At 36.8% G+C, this 20,646-nt stretch overlaps 1 protein-coding gene across 3 annotated transcripts in view; it reads right to left on the reverse strand.

Moving 5' to 3' along the window:
* LOC109623345 (protein CBFA2T2) overlaps nt 1-20,646 on the reverse strand; it is a 408,298-nt gene that overhangs the window by 32,619 nt on the left and 355,033 nt on the right. For all 3 annotated transcript variants that reach the window (XR_003895409.2, XM_029865293.2, XM_029865291.2), the window contains exons 3-4: nt 12,621-13,087; nt 1,238-1,384 (exon numbers count right to left, since the gene is read on the reverse strand). Coding sequence is in view for 2 of the 3 variants with exons in the window: in XM_029865293.2 (XP_029721153.2) it covers nt 1,238-1,384; nt 12,621-13,087 (614 nt within the window). In the remaining variant the exon portion in view is untranslated. The remainder of the gene's footprint in view (nt 1-1,237; nt 1,385-12,620; nt 13,088-20,646) is intronic.

Consider the following 20,646-nt stretch of genomic DNA (forward strand, 5'->3'; position numbering starts at 1 on the left):
TTATCAGAAAGTACATCTAAAGAGCTTTCAAATACGGGTTAGTTTATCCGTACACGATCGTCTATTGAGGAGATATGACTATAATAAAAATGTAATTAAAACGATTTAATTGCAATCAAATTTACTTTGACAGAAAAATTCATGGCTACTATGATGAAATATAAGTTAAACCCACTTTCGTCTAATCTTAGTTAAAGTTCATTGTGTTGACTTTCTTCATATAAAATTTTAAATAGTTTTCCAGAAGAACTCGTGAGTTGTTTGGCTCTGTGAGAGCGTATGAAACCCCGATATATCCTAATATTTTATTCAATGAATGGGATTTGTACTAAATAGAGGAAATCTTATAAAAAGGCAGTTTTTTAGAATAAATTTGGTATTTAAAACAATCAGGACTGTTGCGCAAATAAGCGTAGAGAAGGATTCATATTATTTGATCATAGTAGCCATGAATTTTTCTGTCAAAGTAGATTTGAATGCAATCTAGAATGCAATTAAATCGTAGTAATGACATTTTTTATTATGGTCATATCTCCTCAGCAGACGATCGTGGACGGACAAACTAACCCGTATTTGAAAGCTCTTTAGATGTACTTTCTGATAACGGTAACCTCAGCTGCACCTTTTTGCCCCTAAGAAAGATATTTATCCCTAAAAATGGATGAAAAAAATCATAAATTTATCTATAACTCGTCTCATTTAATCCTTATAGCTTTGGTGTCTTTGGCAAAGTTGCGTATTTTTTTGATATATACAACTTTGCAGAACATTGTATGGGTCTAAAAATTCAACAAATGTGTGTTTTATTTAAAAAACGTGTTTTTGGGGTCAACTTTCAAACACAGGCCTCTATCTCCATAAGTGTGGAAGTTACAACATTGACGTCTTCAGGAAAGTTGTTTGGAATCAAAAATGCTACAACTTTGCCGAAGACGTCAACCCTCTATCTCAACAATTTAAAAAAAATAATTTTGTATCTCACTTTTAGGGGGATTGATCCGAAAACTCTAACTGTCAAAAGATGGCGCTGGTCATTCCCGTCAACTTTGCCGAAGACACCATTGCTCTATTTCCTCAACCCTACGAGCTATTAATTAAGAGCGTGAAAACGGGAAATTAAACCATTGTGCCACGCTTCTTCATTGTTTGTTTGTTGTTCGTCACCACCACCACCACCACCGCCTCAAAGAACAATTGTGTTTCTTTGCCTCCAATCAACCACGCAAAATTGACTCACCTGCTTGCTGGCTCTGGAGAGGATGGTGATTTCCCGTTGTAGCACCGGAACATGTGACTTGAGGAATGGGACCACGTTGGAGCGGAGGGGGAAGTTGGTCGCCTCCTGGACGGCGATTTGGAACTCTTCTACCGTTAGACCACCGCTCTGGAAAAGAAATTAGTAGTGAGAATTAGAAAATTTTAGCTTTAGGGTATAATCTGTAAATAATTAAACCGCGTCTATTATGTACAACTGGTGCACTAAGCGAATTGAAAATAATACCGTTAATATTCCATGAAATTCCAAGAGAAAAGTCTTAAGGTTTTTTATTGGTAATTTCTCCAGGGATTCAAAGATTCGTCTAAAGATTTCTCCAGGCTTTCCTTTGGAAAAAGGCTTCATAATTTTCTCCCAGAACAACTTCAAAGGTTGCTCCTGGTTTTTCTCCCTGAATTCGATGCGAGATTTTTCCGAGGTTTTTTAGAAGAACTCGTTCAAGAGTTTCTCCAGGGATTCCTTCCCTGGATATTTGATTTTAATATATTTGTTCCCTGTATTGTCAGAGGCGTTTTCAGGCGTTTCAGGGCGTTTCAAGAGGTTTCAGAGGGCTTTTAGGGGGCTTCAGAGATTTTTAAATGTATTTAACATGGATTTCATTTGTGTTTCAGAAGTGTTTCAAGGCGTTTCAGGAAGTTTCAGAGAGGTTTTGTGGGGCTTAAGAAACTCTCAGGTAAATATCACGGAGGTTTCATAGCGGGAAAGTTTCAAAGCGTTTCAAAGTGTTTCAATGCGTTTCAGGGCATTTCATAGCCTTTCAGGAGCTTTAAGGATGCCTTCAGAGGGTCGCAGGTGAATTTGACGGAGGTTTAATAGTGGTTTGGAGGCGTTTCAAAGCGTTTCAAGGCGTTCCATGGCGTTTCAATGCGTTTTACGCTGTTTTAGGTGGTTCAAGAGGGGCTTCAGAGGCGCGGGTGAATTTTACGGAGGTTTTATGGGCGTTTCAGAGCGTTTTAATGCGTTTCATGGCATTTCAGAAGGTTTCCGATGAATTTGAACGAGTTTCAAGGGTTCGCAAGTGAATTTCACGGAGGTTTTATGAGGGTTTTAGATGCGTTTCAAAGCGTTTTAAGGCGTTTCAATGAGTTTCAGGTGGTTTCACAGGTGTTTTAGGGGGCTTTAGAGGCTCTCCGGTGAATTTCACTTAGGTTTTAGTTAAAGCGTTTCAAAGCGTTTCAAGGCGTTTCAAGGCGTTTGAATGCGAGGCGTTTCAGGAGGTTTAGGGACCTTAAGAGGGCTTTAGAGGCTCGCAGGTGAATTTCACAGAGATTTCATAGGGTTTTAGAGGCGTTTCGAAGCGTTCCAAGGCATTTCAATGCGTTTCAGGGCGCTTCAGGGCATTTCAGGAGGATTCACAGGGGTTTTAGGGGGCTTCAGAAGCTCGCAGGTGAATTTCTCGTAGATTTCATAGGGATTTCAGAGACGTTTCAAAGCGATTCAAAGCGCTTCAAAGCATTTCAAGGCGTTTCAGGAAGTTTCACGGGGGTTTTAGGGGGCTTCAGAGGCTCTCAGGTGACTTTCACGTATGTTTTATTGCGCTGCCATAGTGCCGCGTCAAAGTGAGAGTGGGAGTGCGCGTCCAAAAGAGTTGGGTGTATTTGCTGTTGTTGGTATTCTTCTTTACGGCTTCACACACTTATTCTTCTTCATTATGGCTCGACGTTCGCATTGGAACTTGGTCTGCCTCTCTTCAACATAGTGTTCTTAGAGCACTTCCACAGTTATTAATTGAAGGGCTTTCTTTGCCTGCCATTGCATGAATTTGTACATTGTGTGGCAAGCACAACGTGCTTCACACACGTGCACTCCCAGTCTCACGCGTAACTATAACGGTTCCCTTAAAAGTCTACTATCTTTGTTGAGTGTTGATTTGAAATTGGTTGTACGATGTCTAAAGAACCAATGCGCTGTGAAATATGTAACAAACATGAGAAGGATCAAAATAAAATTTTAACCTGTATGTACTGTTTCTCGGAAGCTCACTATAAATGTCGCAACATTCTTGGAAGCGCTGTATTGCGAATAAAAGAAAAAAATGTTTTTTTGTACACCGCATTGCTCTAACATCTACCAACGCATAATAGAAATACAGAACACTAAATCGTCAATAGTTGCTCCGTTGATTGCAGAAGTGAAAAGCTCTATATCATCTGCGGTAAACATTGAAATGCACGGTGTCAGATCTGAGATGAAGCAACTGAAAGATGCAATAGAGGCTTCACAAGAGTTTCTTTCTAATAGGTTTGAGTCGATTGTGAATGAGTTTAACGCTATGAAAGTTGAGAATAAGATTTTGAAGCAGCAAATTGATGAATTAAAGGGTTCGTTAAGTGCGTTAGAAGGATCGGTTAACAAACTCGAAATTGATGTAGATAGGAAAAATAAACGGGATAATGACGACACTGCCGTTCTTCTAGGACTTCCTTATTCATCAGGCGAAAATGTTCAGAACATTGTTGCGAAAGTAATGAATCATATCTGGGTAAAAAACAGTACCAATTTAATTCACTCAGTTACAAGGATATATGAAACTAGAAAAGAAACACATCCACTGATTCCCATTAGGATTACATTTAGGAACTCTGAATCTAAAGGTCTTGTTTGCAAGAAGAAGAAAGACTATGGAAAATTACTATCCTCCACTATTGATCCACATTTTATTAGAAATGGGCAACCAACTACTGTGATACTCAGAGATCAATTAACTCCTTTGTCGTTAGATTTGCTTAGACAAGTGAGAGAATGCCAAAAGTCAATGGATATTAAGTATGTCTGGTCTGGTAAGGGAGGAACTGTGTGGATTAGGAAAGACGACAGTGCAAAACCGTCTGCAATTAGATCTAGACATGATTTGATGAACATCAAAGATACTCTGCGAACTGCAACATTTGCTAAGACATCTATTTAATCAACCGTTTAAGCTTGTGTTTATTTTTTCTGTAAATTCAATGTTATCAATGGCTACTACGATAAATTTTCAGCATGATAGTGTTGAAGATTTCAACACACAATATTGTGTTCCGAGTACGAAATCTTTAAACATCGCTCAGTGGAATATTAGGGGAATGAATGAATTACAAAAATTTGATAATGTTGCTTTATTCTTGGATACGAGTGTTGTGTCAATTGACGTTATTGTTTTAGGAGAAACATGGTTGAAATCCTCTAACTGCTCTATGTATTCAATTCCGAAATATAATGCTGTTTTTTCAAGTCGTGAAAGTTCTTCTGGAGGCCTAGCTATGTACATTAAAGATACCAATCAATACACTATTAAAAAAAATGAAGAGTTGGATGGATTTCACTTAATACACGTCGAACTGAAATCTGGAGGATTATCACATGATGTGATTGGTATTTATAGACCCCCTTCCTTCGATTATTGTAGATTTCAAGATATTTTAGAAAATCTTTTATCATCCTGTCGCAACAAGCCTTGTTTCATAGTTGGAGACATGAACATACCTATAAATCTAACCAACAATAATGTTGTGCGTCGCTACAATAGTCTTTTAGAGTCTTATAATTTTGCATGTTCAAATTCGTTTATCACGCGTCCAGTGAGTAGCAATATTCTTGATCATGTTATCAGCAAAATAAATGATCTTTCTTGTGTTCGTAATGACACAATCTACACAAACCTAAGTGACCATCTGATTGTTATCACTACTTTCAAATTACACACGGCAAAAGAACGAATTGTGCTAACTAAAAATCTTATAAATAAAAGACAACTGAAAGCGTTGTTTAGTGATTTCTTAGAAAATTTTGAATGCTCCAATGATATTAATAACTCTTTGTTGAATATTGTAAATACCTATAATGAACTGCAGTCCAGTTGTACAATGAAAAAAACTGAAACCGTCAAAGAAAAATCTAAGCATTGTCCTTGGCTAACCTTTGATCTATGGCAGCTTATAAAACTGAAAAATAAATATTTGAAGAAATGCAAATTCAACCCGAATGATCAGTATTCTCAGGATATGTTGAAACACATAACAAAAAAAGTTGAGGTTTCAAAAAAAGCTTGCAAATCAAATTACTACAAACAATTGCTTGATACTAACAACACTTCAAAGCTATGGAAAAACATTAATGAAATTATGGGGCGCTCAAAACGCAAAAGCCACATTGAATTAGATAATAATGGTGTCAAAACAACTAACACCAGAGAAATTTGCGAAGTTTTTAACAACTATTTTGCTACTATTAGTTCCAATCTTGCAGCAACGATACCGAAAAACAGCGAATCTAATACTTTCAGATATATGAGGCAGCTGAACCATTCAGTTTTTCTCCGGCCGGCAACTTATAATGAAGTTTATCTAATAATAAATGGAATTAATTCCAAGAAAAGCAACGGTCCTGATGGGTTTCCGACAAGCGTTCTAAAAGATAACATTCAACAGTTTTCCAGTATTCTCTCGCATATGTTTAATCAAATTTTATGTTCAGGAATTTATCCGGATTGCTTGAAGATGTCAAAGGTAGTACCGATTTTTAAATCCGGCGAATCGAACAACCCTTGTAATTATCGCCCGATTTCTACACTTTCTGTATTTAATAAGGTATTTGAAAAGTTATTGGTTAAAAGAATACTAGAATTTTACGACAAGTATGATGTTTTATATAAATATCAGTACGGGTTCCGGAAAGGCTGCAGCACCTCAACTGCCATAGTTGAGCTCGTTGATTTTTTGATTGAAAATATTGACAAAAAATGTATTGTGGGAGGACTTTTCATTGATTTGAAGAAGGCATTCGATACGTTGGACCATAATATCCTGTTAAAGAAGTTAGAATATTATGGTATAAGAGGTGTAGCAAATGATATTATTAGGAGTTATCTGATTGATCGGCAACAATATGTAGTTATTGATGGCGAAAAGAGCTCACCACAAATGATTAACATCGGTGTCCCACAGGGAAGTAACATAGGGCCCTTGTTATTTTTAACATATATTAATGATATTGGAAACCTACCATTTATTGGCATTCCGAGATTGTTTGCCGACGATACCGCAATTTTTTATCCGCACATTGATGTAAATTCCGTAATTCGTGGTTTAGAACAAGACTTGCATATCTTGATAAAGTTTTGCAACGACAATTTACTTTCAATAAATCTTTCCAAAACTAAATATATGTTATTCCACAGTCCTAGAAAAAATCTTGGCAACCATATTAACCCAAATGTTGGTTCAAATACAATTGAAAAGGTATCTTCGATGAAATATTTAGGTTTACTTTTGGACTCAACACTATCTTGGGAGAATCATATTAAAAGCTTAGAAAAAAAGGTTGCTTCTATGTGTGGCATGGTATACCGAGTTCGTTCGTTTGTGCCGCGTCAAGTTCTTTTAAAGTTCTACTACGCCTGTATACATTCTCTTCTTCAATACTTGGTAATTGCTTGGGGTCATGCTTGCCGGTCAAAGTTGAATAAACTTCAGGTTCTACAGAATCGATGTCTTAAAATTATATTTAAGCTTCCTCCATTATTTCCAACGCTTCATCTCTATTCAGACTCCATGCATAGCGTTTTACCTATTCGGTGCCTCTGTGAAATGCAATCAACACTATTCGTGTATGACATGTTAAACAATCAAGACCGTCATTACAATTTGGTATTACCTACGGTAAATCATGGTTATAATACAAGACAAGCTAATAACTTAATGCAATCCCGAGCTGCAACAAGTTTTGGGCAAACAAAACTGTCTTATTTTGGTCCTCTCAAGTATAACAGACTTCCGGAACAGTTAAAACAAGTTAGAAATCGTACGACATTCAAAACCAATTTAAAGCAATACTACAAAGATAGAATAAGTGAATTTTTGCTATAGCACATAATAAACTGTCTTCTCTATTTTTGCACATATTTTATTTTATTTTTTCAATCACTCAAATTAGATATATTTAGATTAGCATACCATTTGTTTTTTCTTTGTCTTAATTTACCTGTATTAATGAATCCTTAAAAGGAAAGTTTATTTCCACTGGATTCAGATATTTCCACCACACCACGCAAATTGTTAAATTACTCTTGTTGCCATTTGTCTTTGTTTTATTTTTGTTTTTCATTGTAAAAATACTAGATGCAACCATTACCAGGGGGCTCAACCGAGCTTTTTGGTGTGGGGGTAAAAAAAAAAAAAAAAAAAAGAGTTTTTGATGTGTTCAACGTGTTTCAAAGCGTTTCACGGTATTTTAATGCGTAAATGGCATCTCAGTGATCGTCAGAGCGGTTTCATTTCATTTCATTTAACTTTTAATCTCTAAGAGACAACCAAATACGTTAGTAGATCCGATGACCTATACTCAAGGAAGTTCTTGGAGCTCCTCAAACTGACAATGAACTCATCACTTGACCACACATAGTAACATGAGGCTTAAGCATAAATTTCATTCAAAATGCTCCAAAAGATCTTTGATTACGCATGTAGATTAGATAGCCAGGGAGTTCTCCGATACTCTTAAACTTTTAAACCTTAAACGCTCCGTAAACCTCATCCTTTAAATCTTAATTCTGCTTTTCCCCCGTAAACCAACTTTATCTGTACTCCAACTGAGTACTCCAACTGTTCTGAACGCAATCAAATTCCATTTAGGTAACGTTACCTCAAAGGAGGGACCTAAATAGACTTTACCTAAATTGATCCTACCTAAATGTAGGTTTCGGTGTCCATTTTTTTATATCATCGGGGACAGTGCCACCACAGATACAGATATATAAAATTTAGAACACATTTCATTGAAAAACATCTTTTCAATTTAGAAATAGGAAGTTAGGAATTTAGATTTCAGTTTGTTTGTCAGTTTAGTTTCATTTTGGAAATCTCTCAGTAGTTTGTTTGGAATTAATAAATTCCTTAGGTAATTTCTTTACACCTTCTTCAACATATTTGGTAAATGTTCAGAATTTGTTACTCAACACTTTTCGGCACAACATTCGGAAATTTTATCGGCAATAACTTTGGAAACTCTTTCGGCAATTTCTTTAGGAGTTAATGTACATTTGTTTTCAAATTTCATCGACAAATCTTCCGATTTTTTTTCGGGAGTTCCTTCGCCAATTTATTAAGTAGTATCTGGGAACAGCCTTGCTAATTTGCAAATATCTTTGGCAATTATTTATTTTTTTTCGGAATTTTCGTCAGATTTTTATTTAGAGTTTCCTTGATTATCCATATTAGGTATTCCTTTCTTCAAAATTTCTTAAGGAACTTCTGCAGCAGAATCTTCCGGAACATATTCAAACTTGTTTCGAAAATTTCTTTGGAAATTTCATCAGCATTCCCTCTGGAAATTCCTCAGGCAAATCTTTTCAAGATCCCTTCGATTATTACTTTGGGAACTTCTTCGGTAATTCCTTTGGAAATTTCTTCGGAAAATTTCTTAGACTTGGACATTCCTTCAGAATTTGCTTGGCAATTCCTTTCGGAATTTCCTTCTCAAATTCCTTCTAAAATTCTTTTGATATTTTCGCCAACAAATCCTTCAAGAATTTCTCTGGTACGATCTTAGGAAAATTTCTTAGCGAATTCCTCAAGCAGCGCTAAATGATCACGCTTCCCATTTTTTTTTGCATATTCTTTGAGGATTCCTTGCGGCATTTTTTATGAAAATTCCTTCGCAACCTCTTTGCAATATATTTCGGCAATTTATCTTGGGATGGGTTTTTACCAATTTCTTTGCAAAGCTTCCACAATTTCTTCAGGAATTTCTTTGGCAATTCTCAGAGGAATTCCTTTGGCAACTCTTTTTTTCTTAGATAATTTTGTTTTAAATTTATCCTTTGGGAATTTCTCAGGAAGATTTTCGGAATTTTCTACGGATTTTCCCTTCCATTTCTCTGAATTTCTCGGCTGTTTTTAGGAAATCGTGATTCCGTTGTAAATTCTTTGTGCCAGCCCAATAGAAAATTTCCGATTTTCCAAAGAAATTGTCGGAGAATTCGCAAAGGAATGGTCGAAGAAATTCATAAACTACCGAAACAATCCCCGAAGAATATACCGAAGAAATTATGAAAATCATTCCAAAAATAATTGTTCGAGAAATTCCCAAATTAATGGCCAAAGGAATTTCCGAAAACGCTTCTTCGAATTTTCGAAGAACAATAAAATGTTGGAAGCCTCAAAAAAGTTTTGAGCACCGAAGTAATTCTCAAAGAGATCGCTGAAGAAATTATCGATGAAATAGGCAGAATAATTCACAGAAAATCCTAATAAATTTCCAAAAAATGTGACAAATTATTGACCAAATACCGAAGCAATTTTAGAACACAATAACTACAAATGCAATGAAATCATAAAGAATTACAAAGGGAATACACATAAAATTGCTGAAGATGTTTACAAAATTCTGAGGACTTGCCGATGTAATTTTAGAATTTAAGTGGAGAAAAATAATAAGCATATATTATTAGTTTGAGCTATACACAGTCTTCGGCAAAGCTTCTTCATATTTTTGAACATTTTTTTTAATAAAGTGAAATTAGGGTGGTCCAAATGGTTCTCAAGATCAAAATGTTAACTTTTCATTGTTACCATGTAGAGTAACAGAATGTTCTACAAAGTTGAAAAACACTTAATTCTGACTAACTTTGCCGAAGAAATCATATTGCTATCTTTCAGAGTGTGTCAGAGATATTAATTATGAAAAAATAGGGTTCTTTCGATAACAGTTTAAACTTTTTTTTTTTTTAAAAACGTTGTTCCGAGCATTTTTTTATCGTCAATTTAAAAAGTAATTCATGCATTTATTCTAAAAATGGCTTTTTTTTTTTTAATATCTCAGGCTCAATATCTCAGAATGGCGCAAGCTAATTCCAAATATTTTAGTCTTGTTCGAAAGATTTTATTTTTATCTTTCAATGATGGGAAAACGAAAACGGTGTTTTTAGTTTAAAGCGTTTAAATTAATTTCACAAATATGGAGTTTTTCATACAAAAATGGCTCTAAGTACGAATTGAGTCAGTCTTGGTTCGTCGTTGCATGCGTCGTCGTCCTGTGCGCGTGCTTTTGGAGGAAAAAAAAACTAGTTTTCGTGCGAGTCGGTCGTGTGATGTCAGCAGCGGATGACATTTCAGTCTGGCTTGGTTCGTCGTTGCATCGCGTCGTCGTTCTGTGTGTGTGCTTTTAGAGGAAAAAACTAGTTTTCGTGCGAGTCGGTCGTGTGATGTCAGCAGCGGATGACATTTCAATCTGTCTTGGTTCGTCGTTGCATCGCGTCGTCGTCCTGCGTGCGTGCTCGTCTTCGTACGGGGCGGTTAAGTGTGTTTTTGGAGGCAAAGTGGAAGTGCCGCTTTTTTCATTCGGATCGGCCGCGTCGTCGTCGATAATTTGAATGTGCACATCGTCGTACCCGTGTGTTGTTGTAGCGGTTCAGTGTGATTTCGAGGCCAATTTGTGGAAGATGCTGCAGCACATTCGCACTGGATACTTCGAAGGATGTTTATTGGTGAGCTCGTTCCATTTTATCACAATAATTAATTCTATAGGATGTATAAAATTCTGCACTGGGTTTTGTGTATTTATCTAACAAATATTGAAAAGTTCATCACGTCATGTGTCGGCGCTAGTTCCAAATGCACATTTAGTTGGTAATAAATATTTTTCTTTCATTTTTTGCATGTATGTACACAAAAATTTGAATGGTTCGTCATCTTCGGTGTCGATATTTGTAATATTTTAGCCCAAATGAATAAATGTTTTGACTCAAATAAACGTTGCATGAATTTCTGGAAAAAAGAGAGGGTCGGTAAAAGATAGACGGCGAACCATGCGGTAAGATCTTTCTGATTTATTTATCCCGTGTTATTTTGTTAATACTTGTGAATCGATCGCGTTCAGCATTGTCTCGCGCGGAAACGCAAACTACAGATGCGTCGGTGTTTAGCATTGTGTTCTCCTTAGTTGCGAATGAATAACTTATGTAGGGTGAGTTTTGAGGCACAATAGATCGCGTTCGTCGTCCAAGGTTTAGAAGGGTATTTCTTCGCAAGCGCTTTATTAATCACGAATCAAAACATTACATTCGTTTACCACGTCGAAATCCTCAACACATCTCCATTCCCCCTGTCCAAACTCCTAGTGATTTCTCGTAGTAACGCAGAGAATTCCTCGGTTATTGGCCTAAGCGAAAATCACGTCATCATTTCCTTCCCTATCCTCAATTGACCTGCATTCGGACGCGGCCGGCGCTGGTATTGCTTATTGAAAAGTATTGGGATTGCAGCATTTACACAATGAAGAGAAAGCTAATCCCAAGCGCCATCTGTTGGTTCTTTGTGTAAATGCAGTTGTCCTTGCAATAACAGAGGAACAACCGCGGGCGGTCAATCATGCTCATGCTCATGCTCAAAAATGGCTCTAAGTACGAATTTGTCGTCTTCGACAAAAATGTGTGATATTTTAAGTATAAAAAGTGTTCAGACAGGTATTCCGAACCAATCAAAAATATTGGAAGAATCTCGTTTCCTCTAAATTCCTGGTCGAAATGTAATCTGCACTGAAGTTAAATGAAAATTTCAAATTCTTAGTTCACTTATACAACATGGTGCACCTTTGTTAATTGTCGATCAAATATATAAAAACGTGAATGCGTAATGTCATTGGTTGTAATTTTCCCAAAAACTTTCAGTCAGAGTGGACCAATCAATTACTTAGCAATCGCTCGGTTTAAGTTTAATTTCACGTTTTTTCACATTCAGTACAGAATGATACTCTGACGAATAGTTATAAAGTTTTATAAGAAAATTTCACGAAAATTTGATGATGATGATGATGATGATGATTGAAGTGTACTCACCACCAGCGCAAGGTTTACCTATGGCTGCAGAATTTTTCCAGAAGGGAATTCTTTACCTTATGGTTTGTTGTAGCAGGGTGTGTTAAAATCGCTGAATTCCTTCGGCAGTCAACATAAAGTTGCTATCTCATGACAAAAGTCTGGCTACTCCAACAGCTTAAGTCCGGTCATCAGTTTAATTAACCCCTTTAGGCTACCCCTCCGTGTGTGTAAGCCCCGTAATATGAAATGTCAATTGTACAATAATATAATAAATAAATAATGAAAAGAAGAATTACGTAGATCCGGAAAATTTCACGAAAATATGTTGAAAACCTCAAATAATACAGAGTTGTAAACTTTGAAGCCGTTTGTCTCGAAATTAGGAAAAAACACATGGTCCTCTCTGACTTAACATCGACCAAACAGAATTAGAAATAATATTATTGTATATATTTTTATTTCGCTGAATGTAGCAGGTTTTAAAAGATATGACTAATAAAATTTATATCTTGATATTCGAAACAACACTCCTAAAAAATAACAACTCACCGCCAATGACAGCACCAGGGACCGTACCCGGTCCCCAATGTCCACGTTGGTATCCTGTCCGAACTGAACCAGTGCGCCAAGAAAGCGCCGTATCTTGAGCAGCTTGGTTGTGTCCTGCTGTGCCGCTGCGGCGGCTGCTGCTGCCACTGCCGAAGCGGAAGTGATGACAGGCGGAGGCGTAATCGATCCCAAACTGCCTCCACCTCCTCCGCCTCCGCCACCACCGCCGCCGCCCCCGGCACTTCCACCGCTACCGTTCAGCACTCGAGCCTCGCCCGGCGGCGATGAGCTCCCGTTGCGGCTTGCGACTTGTGATGATGACCCAGTGCCGCCATTGCCAGCACCGCCAGATCTCGGCTGGGGCACCAGGCTGCTGTGATGCTGTGACACCTGAGGCGAAATCGGCGACCGTGGCGCCACCACTCGCGCTCCTTCCGGTGAGTCTGGCGTTCGACACTGCTCCTTACCTATACACGGGGGAGAAAGAGAAACGAGACACGGTGAGAAGATACATCGATTGCGACCGAGTAATGCACGGGACGGGAAATAATGAGTTAATGCTAGTGACAAGTGACAAGCATTGTGTGTACTAGTATAGTTGGTACTTGGAATGGTTCCTACACGAGCTGCTGCAATCGGGAGCGGAATGGGTGCGCTGAAAAGGGCACACTCGCACGCGGAACTCAGAAGACGAGCAAACGGGGAATTAATTGAAATTTCAATCAAACTCACTTTAGAGCTGTATACAGAGCTCCATTACCTTGGGAGAAATTCGTATCCATGGGATGTGCAATTGCTTTGATATGTATGCGCTCTGCTGGTGGTGACGGAACCGACATAATCCATGGAAAATGAAGATGAAAGACAACAATGGCAGTTCAAATGAAAAAGGGGTGTATTGAGTATATTAGCCGTAAAATCCACGTAGAAATAACAGAGCAAACAAAGTAGATTAGACGGGTGGCTTGGAAAACAACGTTAGACATAATTGTAGTAACTAATCAGGTAAATACTCAAAATAAAAAAAAAACTGTTTCTCAGATAGGATACTAGCAACAATCAGATTCATTTTCATTTCCATCTTTTCCGTAACTAAGGACAGCAGGAGGAAATGTTGATTTATGGAGGACCTCTGATTCAGCGCACACTTATATATTTGTACTACAAGGAAGGTTGGGAGAGGATCTTAAAAAACGAATATCCTGGAACTTTCCCAGAGGTCACTATAGCAATTCTACCAGTGATTTCCATGGGGTTTTCTTTCAGAACTCTAACAGCGAAGGATTCTTCGCTGTTAGATTTCTCCTCTTCTTCGAGAGGATAGTTTAGGCGATTCTCCAGTGATAATTTTCAGTATTTCCTCCATATATTCTCTCTGAGCCTTGGTATAACTGGTAGAATTCCTGTGCAATATTTCTAGAAATTGCTGCTAAAATTTTTTGAAATATTTATGTCCACGAATGTCCTTGAAAATTTTTCAAATTCACATCAGATTACAAATTTCTTAAGAAATATCATAGAAAGTTCTTTATTAATGAGATATTTGGCCCCTGGCTAGTTCATCTCGGGTTGCACGCTGTACTTCCATTCCGAAGGAAGAACTCATAATTTGTGAGTATGTATGTTGGAAGTCGGAAAGTTTTCCCGTCAAAAAATCTTATAAACTATGAGACATAAAAACACAAGAAATTATTATTGATTATCTACCTTTTTCATGTATATCGCCTTCAGTTTCTTTGAAGATGGTTTTGAAACAATTTGGTTTTTAAATTTATAATTTTATACGAAAGAGCATCTTTTTCTGAGCTAGCACCAAAATAAAGTTCTAAAAATCTGAAAAAAATCAAGATTTTTAGAACTTTATTTTGGTACCTAAAATAAATTTCAAAGAGATTTTTTGAAATCACCTTTTGACAGCTGGGTAACTGTTTGACAGCTCCACCCAGTACAAAATGCGACGAGGGATGATTCGACAAATCGCTCCCTTACAAACTTAAAATTGATTTTTAAATAGGTTCCCGGGCACCAAAATTCATGAAAATTTGGATTTCGGCTCAGTTTCGTATGCAGATTCAGAATATGGAATTATCTCAACACCGGTAAAGAAGCCAATTAAATTTTCATGATGATTAACCTGGGCTTGTAAGGGGAATATCTGTAAGTAAAAAAGAAAATTGTGTTAAGTAGCTACTGTTCCTTTGAATTCCATTAAGAATTTGCATCCTTTGACAGATACGTATTCCGACCTCAACTGTAAGGTCGTCTTCAGTGTCTTGTACTTGACTTGACTCAAGTACAAGACACTGAAGACGACCCTACAGTTGAGGTCGAAATACGTATCTGCCAAAGGATGCAAATTCTTAGTGGAATTCAAAGGAACAGTACTTAAAACGATTTTCTTTTTTACTTAATTGTATTTTGTTCGATTCTTTTCTTACTACGTGGAATTCTCCAGAAAAATTATTTTGAGATGCATAAATTTCTTATAAAGTTAAACTGTACCAGAGACCAAATAAGTTTCAACATGTTGTCATAATAAAATGGGAAAGTTTTTGAAGAGCTCTGTCAAAAATCCTTCTATGCGTCTACTAGACTCCGTACATGTAAATCAGCCACATATCATGTAGCAGAGTTGTGCAATTCAAGGATGGTTCATGCCCAATGATTGTAACTTCAAACTTTTGCCGTTCGTCAATGCAAAATCTAGTCACGCCAAAGGAACTCAAGCTAAGCGTCGTTGTAAGCTGTATCAACAACATTCAAAAACAGCTATCGTCTCTTCTTCTTGAAACACACGATGAAACACGAAGCTCTGACTGCATTAGTTTTTGCTCTACGCCTAATCTAAATTCATATTCACGTGGTGTGCTATTTGTGTTTGTAGTGCCGTGCCAAGAAGCACAATAGTATAAGTGCAAATTGATCACCATTGGAGCAAATTTGATGATGGTCGTTAAACAGCGAGTGTTGGAATCTCTGCGTCGGAGCGACGTTAACGTTGAGTTGCTTCAACAGAGATTTTCAAAGAAAGAACGTGGTGAAAGTTCGTATAATGCGTTTGTCGCGAATGTTTTTGTTAGAAATTTGAGGTATATTTTTTGGATTAAGAGGATGGTGATGGTGCAGAAGATTGCCATGTAGAGTTTCTGGAAAGAAAATCCCCTAGAGAAAATTTTCAGGAAACTCCTCGTAAAACTAGTTGTAAAATTTATAAAAGATGATTGCATCAAATATATTAAATTAAGAATATGACCCACTCTGGCGCAAAGTTGGCGAACGCATTTTACCGATAGCAGCGCCACGGTTGACTCGCGGTCTAACTAATTCACTGCCGCAAACCGGCAGGTGACTACGATTGAAAAAGAAAACGAAAACAATGAAAACTTTGATCGAGCTTGAGACGTCAATTTCATGGTTCTGGAGCACCAAGCCCAAATGTGTGGGATGCACAAATGCAATTTCAATTCGGAAGTTTGTAATGCTGAATCAAGTTTTATGGTCTTTTTCATGAAAACTGATCTTCGACACGTTTGGTTTGAGTGCGAACTACGTCGAACTACGACTCTCTCAAAATAAAACAACGTCTACGACGCAGCAGAAAATCATAGCTACTTCGATTATTTATTGTTCAAATGGTTCGATTTGCCGCCGCAAGTGACGCTGTCTTTGAATCAGTGTTCCTGATTTCCACTTTTCATCTTCTTCCACATTCGAAGACAGTCAGCAGCGAACGGTTGTCGCTTTAGTTCGTGTGTAGGGGAACAGAGCCCAAAATGCCAAGATGGGGTAAAATGGCCCAGCTCATAAAATCATTCCTGAATGGGACGTGTTCATTGCTGTAAGTGAATGGTGTCAAGATATGTTTGCATTAATCATTCTTATAGAAGCTAGGCCGCCAAACCCACGGAAAATCTTTTGATTTCCCAATGAAAATTGGCAACTTCCGGTTTTTCGTGCTTGCAATAAAGGTTTTTGGGTGATTTTATTACCAGCCAAGTGTTTCCAATGAGATTGAGGCGTCCATGGAGGCACATGGTTGTTGATGTCTACGCTATCCATGTTAGGGGTCATTCAAATATGACGACCATCGTTTGGCGGGGAAAGGGGTGACACTCCATGTATTGAGTATACGAAAAAAACGCGACAGAGGAATGAAAGTGAGTCGAAAATGCCAGAAAATTAATGGACGTAATTTTTGAATGTTTTCATGAAGTGGCATCTTACCCCATGTCAGGTGGCCTTTTTGCACCACTTCCGTTTTACGAACCAGTTTTTGAAATCGCTAAAAATCGATGAAAATGCAATAATTTAGTGAATATTTTTGCTGAAGCATCGAGCAAATATTGTCTAGTTGCTGTTACCACTTTGAAAGCCTAACAATTCAGGCTATATATCATTGAAAACGATGAAAGTTTGAAAAATGGCATATTGCCCCACTTTCCCCTATGCTTATCAGCGACGACAGAAAACTCCGACGAATGGTGGGAAGCCACACTTGGAAATAACTCATTCGTCCACATTCGCATTGCAAGCGAATGCGATTCGTGAGTGATGCGATTGATATTGTGCAGACGAATTTTTGATGTTTTCGAATTATTTTCTTTGTTAATCTAGCATTTCAGCAAACAATAAAGTAAAAATGTATGCATTACATGCAGAAATTCTCTTCTAAGGACTGTTCAATTTATAAAACGGACAACTTGCCTTTGCGATATCTTTTTTATTTTTCAATAAAATCATTATCAGTTTTTTGCATAACTTTCTATAGGGTAAGGGAGGTATTTTGGACCCCTTTAGGAAGTGGATGAACAATTCAGCGAATAAAGAAGGTTCCCACTTCAAAATATGGATAATTTCAGTAGGCATTACGTAGAGCAACAAGTTTTCTGTCGAAAAAGGCCAAACAGAACTCGAAATTGGTGTAGTAAATACAAGAAATATCAAAACTCCTGAAGGATCTCGGGCTTCTATTTTGGACCACCTGATTTTATTTTGGACCACCAAGTGCACACATTTTGGCCCACCTAATTAAACTTCAATTGATTCATAAAATCAAAGCCACCTCAGCAAAAATTTAAAAATAATTAAAACTACGTGAAGTTTACATCTTTTCTATTCATTTTTTGAGGCAGGGAACGTTTAAAAATTACGTAACGGTAAAAAAAATGAAATTTTGTTGCAATTGCCAGTTTTTACGCATTGTAGTATGATGTTTTATAAAAAAAATGTGACACGAAACGTGTATTTAATAATTATTGCATGACGTCAGTCACCATGTATAAATTACGTAACGCTTAATAGGAAGTGTGGAAGTCTAGTGATTTTGCTAAGTATAAAGACGTTCCACACATATTTTAATGAGTGGAAAGGCCATCAAAAATAAAGTAATTTGAATGATACGTAATTTGTCAAACATACATTAGATAACACATTGTCGCAGTCATCAACTGATTGCCGAGAAGGACAAATTTTCTACACTGGATGACTAAACACCTGAAAATTTCAACTTGTCGACAAGTTGTTAGGACACAAACCGAATCGAAATTTTTAACTTGGCGAAAAGTTGTTAGAACAAATCGAACCCACAACAATTTCATTGTAAAATAAACGTATAACAACCCAGATCACGGGGGGTCCCAACTTATTCTATTTATATGTTTTAGAGTACATTACATTGGCATGAATATTTTGTCCCTTAAGAAGGAACTGGAGAGATGGATCTGACCTCGGATCTGACAGGTGGTCCAAAATATGTCCACATCTGATTATGTTGAACATATTTTGGCCATACCTCAAACCACCATTTTAGTGAATATTATCGCTCCACCGAGGTTAAGAACAGTTTATTTTGAGTTCTTACAAGGCCCTAACTACATTCACATGAAATAAATATTTATTTGTAAAATTTAATACCTCTTCGAAGCCGACTACAAATTTGTCACCTTCTTTGTTTTTGGTGCTTTTTCGTGCGTTTCATTGGAAGTGAAAACATTTTCTCTATTTTTGATACTGAACAGCATATTTAACTGACATCCAAAATAAAGGTCATAACATAATTGAATACTTTTCGTGTTCCAATAAAAAATTACCAAGATTTAGTAGAGATTATGTGATAAATATCATAAAACTCCCTAGGTGGGCCAAAATACCTGCCCGGTCCAAAATACCTCCACTACCCTAGCTATTCTCAAATGTAGGAAAAATACAACATTAAGCAAAATGTTTTTTATTGTGTAACTGAAGCGGTTTTCGTAAAACATCAATAAAAACCCATTTCTCAAAATTCGACATAACTTTCCACATACTTAATATGCACATTTTCAAGAAGTTTTTAATGTATTGGAATCTTATACTATTCTATTAAAGGTAAAGCTTAATAGTTTGTCAGTAATAATGCACCAAGCAGTCTCCGGCTTGATATGATGAGTTGCCTTATTTTCATAGAAATTATGAAAAAATGTTCATTTAAGTCCTGTGCTGCAATAACATCACGGATTCGGCTAAAAAATTGTCCAGAGTAGTAGAATATTGCTCTCTGAATAATACAGAAGAAAAATTTAATTATAATTGCGTCTTTCATAAAAAATTTAATCCATAAAGATGGCCATATTGAAAAATGTCAAACCCTTTTCTCCATTGATGCAGATATTCGACTCTAGCGAATCTTGTTATTTTTATTTTTCAGCAAAGTTGGTCCTATGTTATTGTACACCTTATTTAATAATAATCGGATGCAAAGTTTTCATTTCCAACATTATTGTTATGCAAAATTTGCATTAGGTTGCATGGCTATTTGGAAGAACCTTCAAAGAACGAAACCGTTTTGATTACTGTGTCTGCAATAGCGCACAGTAACCAAACCAGCAATGCTATTAAGAAGCAGTTTTCTGCATTTAAATCCACATTATTCCCACTTTCGACAAGATGCATAAAAAAAATGATTATTTAATATTTTCATGCCCTTTTTGCTTTACAATTGAATTTTATTGAAAAAATCGAATCTTGCTTGAGACTTTAATATCTCAACACTTAATTTTCCGATTGAGTTTAAATTTTGCCAGAATGTTTATTAATCATGCTGCTGCCGCATGGCACATACTTTTCTGGTACAAAAAACGATATACCATATGTGAACAGTAATTTTATATATATTTTCAATTTTCAGCAATCAAAATATTCGCCTTATTGAACACCTGGCCGATTTTCTATAAAATAAAACTATTTTTATTCGATGCCAAAATGATCATTGTAATGACAGATGATGTACTGAACAACGATTCAAGGGTGGTTAAATTTGAACTACGCGTCATCTTTTTATAGCCTTATAAAGTTGTCCGTTTTATAAATTGAACAGTCCTTACTTATGATAATAGCCGCTTCGATCGCTCACCAGCATTCTTCACCATTCACCATTCATTCATTCACTTGCGATCCAAACTGCGACGAATGACAACGAATATTCATGTCAAGCAGCTGGCTCATCGCTTCCCATTGGTGATGGGGTTGCGTGTTTGATCGCGACGATCCACTTGCTGCATCTTTCTCGATTCGCTTCAGCAAAGAGGAGTGAATATGAATGGAGTGAGGCGAATATACCGATCCTTGCTTCGAATGAATCCGTTCGCCGATGGATAGTATGAAAAATGCAAGAGAGATAACCCACTACTTAAAAATCTTTGATTGCATGAATTTCACACGAGGAACCTAAATGTTTTTTTCGTATAAAACATGTATTCTGAATTCATTTAATTCTCTTAAAACTGTTAACAAGTACATACCAGGAAATAATGTGGTAAAAAACTATTAAATTCGACAGTCTTTGTAAAAACCAAATCAGCACAAAATTAACGGAATGAAAGATAACTTCATATGCGATTCTGAGGAAATGAAACACATTTTATGCACGAATTTCTTGAAATTATAAATTAAAATACGGTAAAAGGTCAAGGAACAATAAGTTAAAGAGAGTGGGAACGTGGATCCAGAAAGTAGAAGAACAACGCTTGCGACATTGTTAACTTCATAT

The sequence above is a fragment of the Aedes albopictus genome, chromosome 3 (assembly GCF_035046485.1).
Source record: "Aedes albopictus strain Foshan chromosome 3, AalbF5, whole genome shotgun sequence".
NCBI classification, from domain to species: domain Eukaryota; kingdom Metazoa; phylum Arthropoda; class Insecta; order Diptera; family Culicidae; genus Aedes; species Aedes albopictus.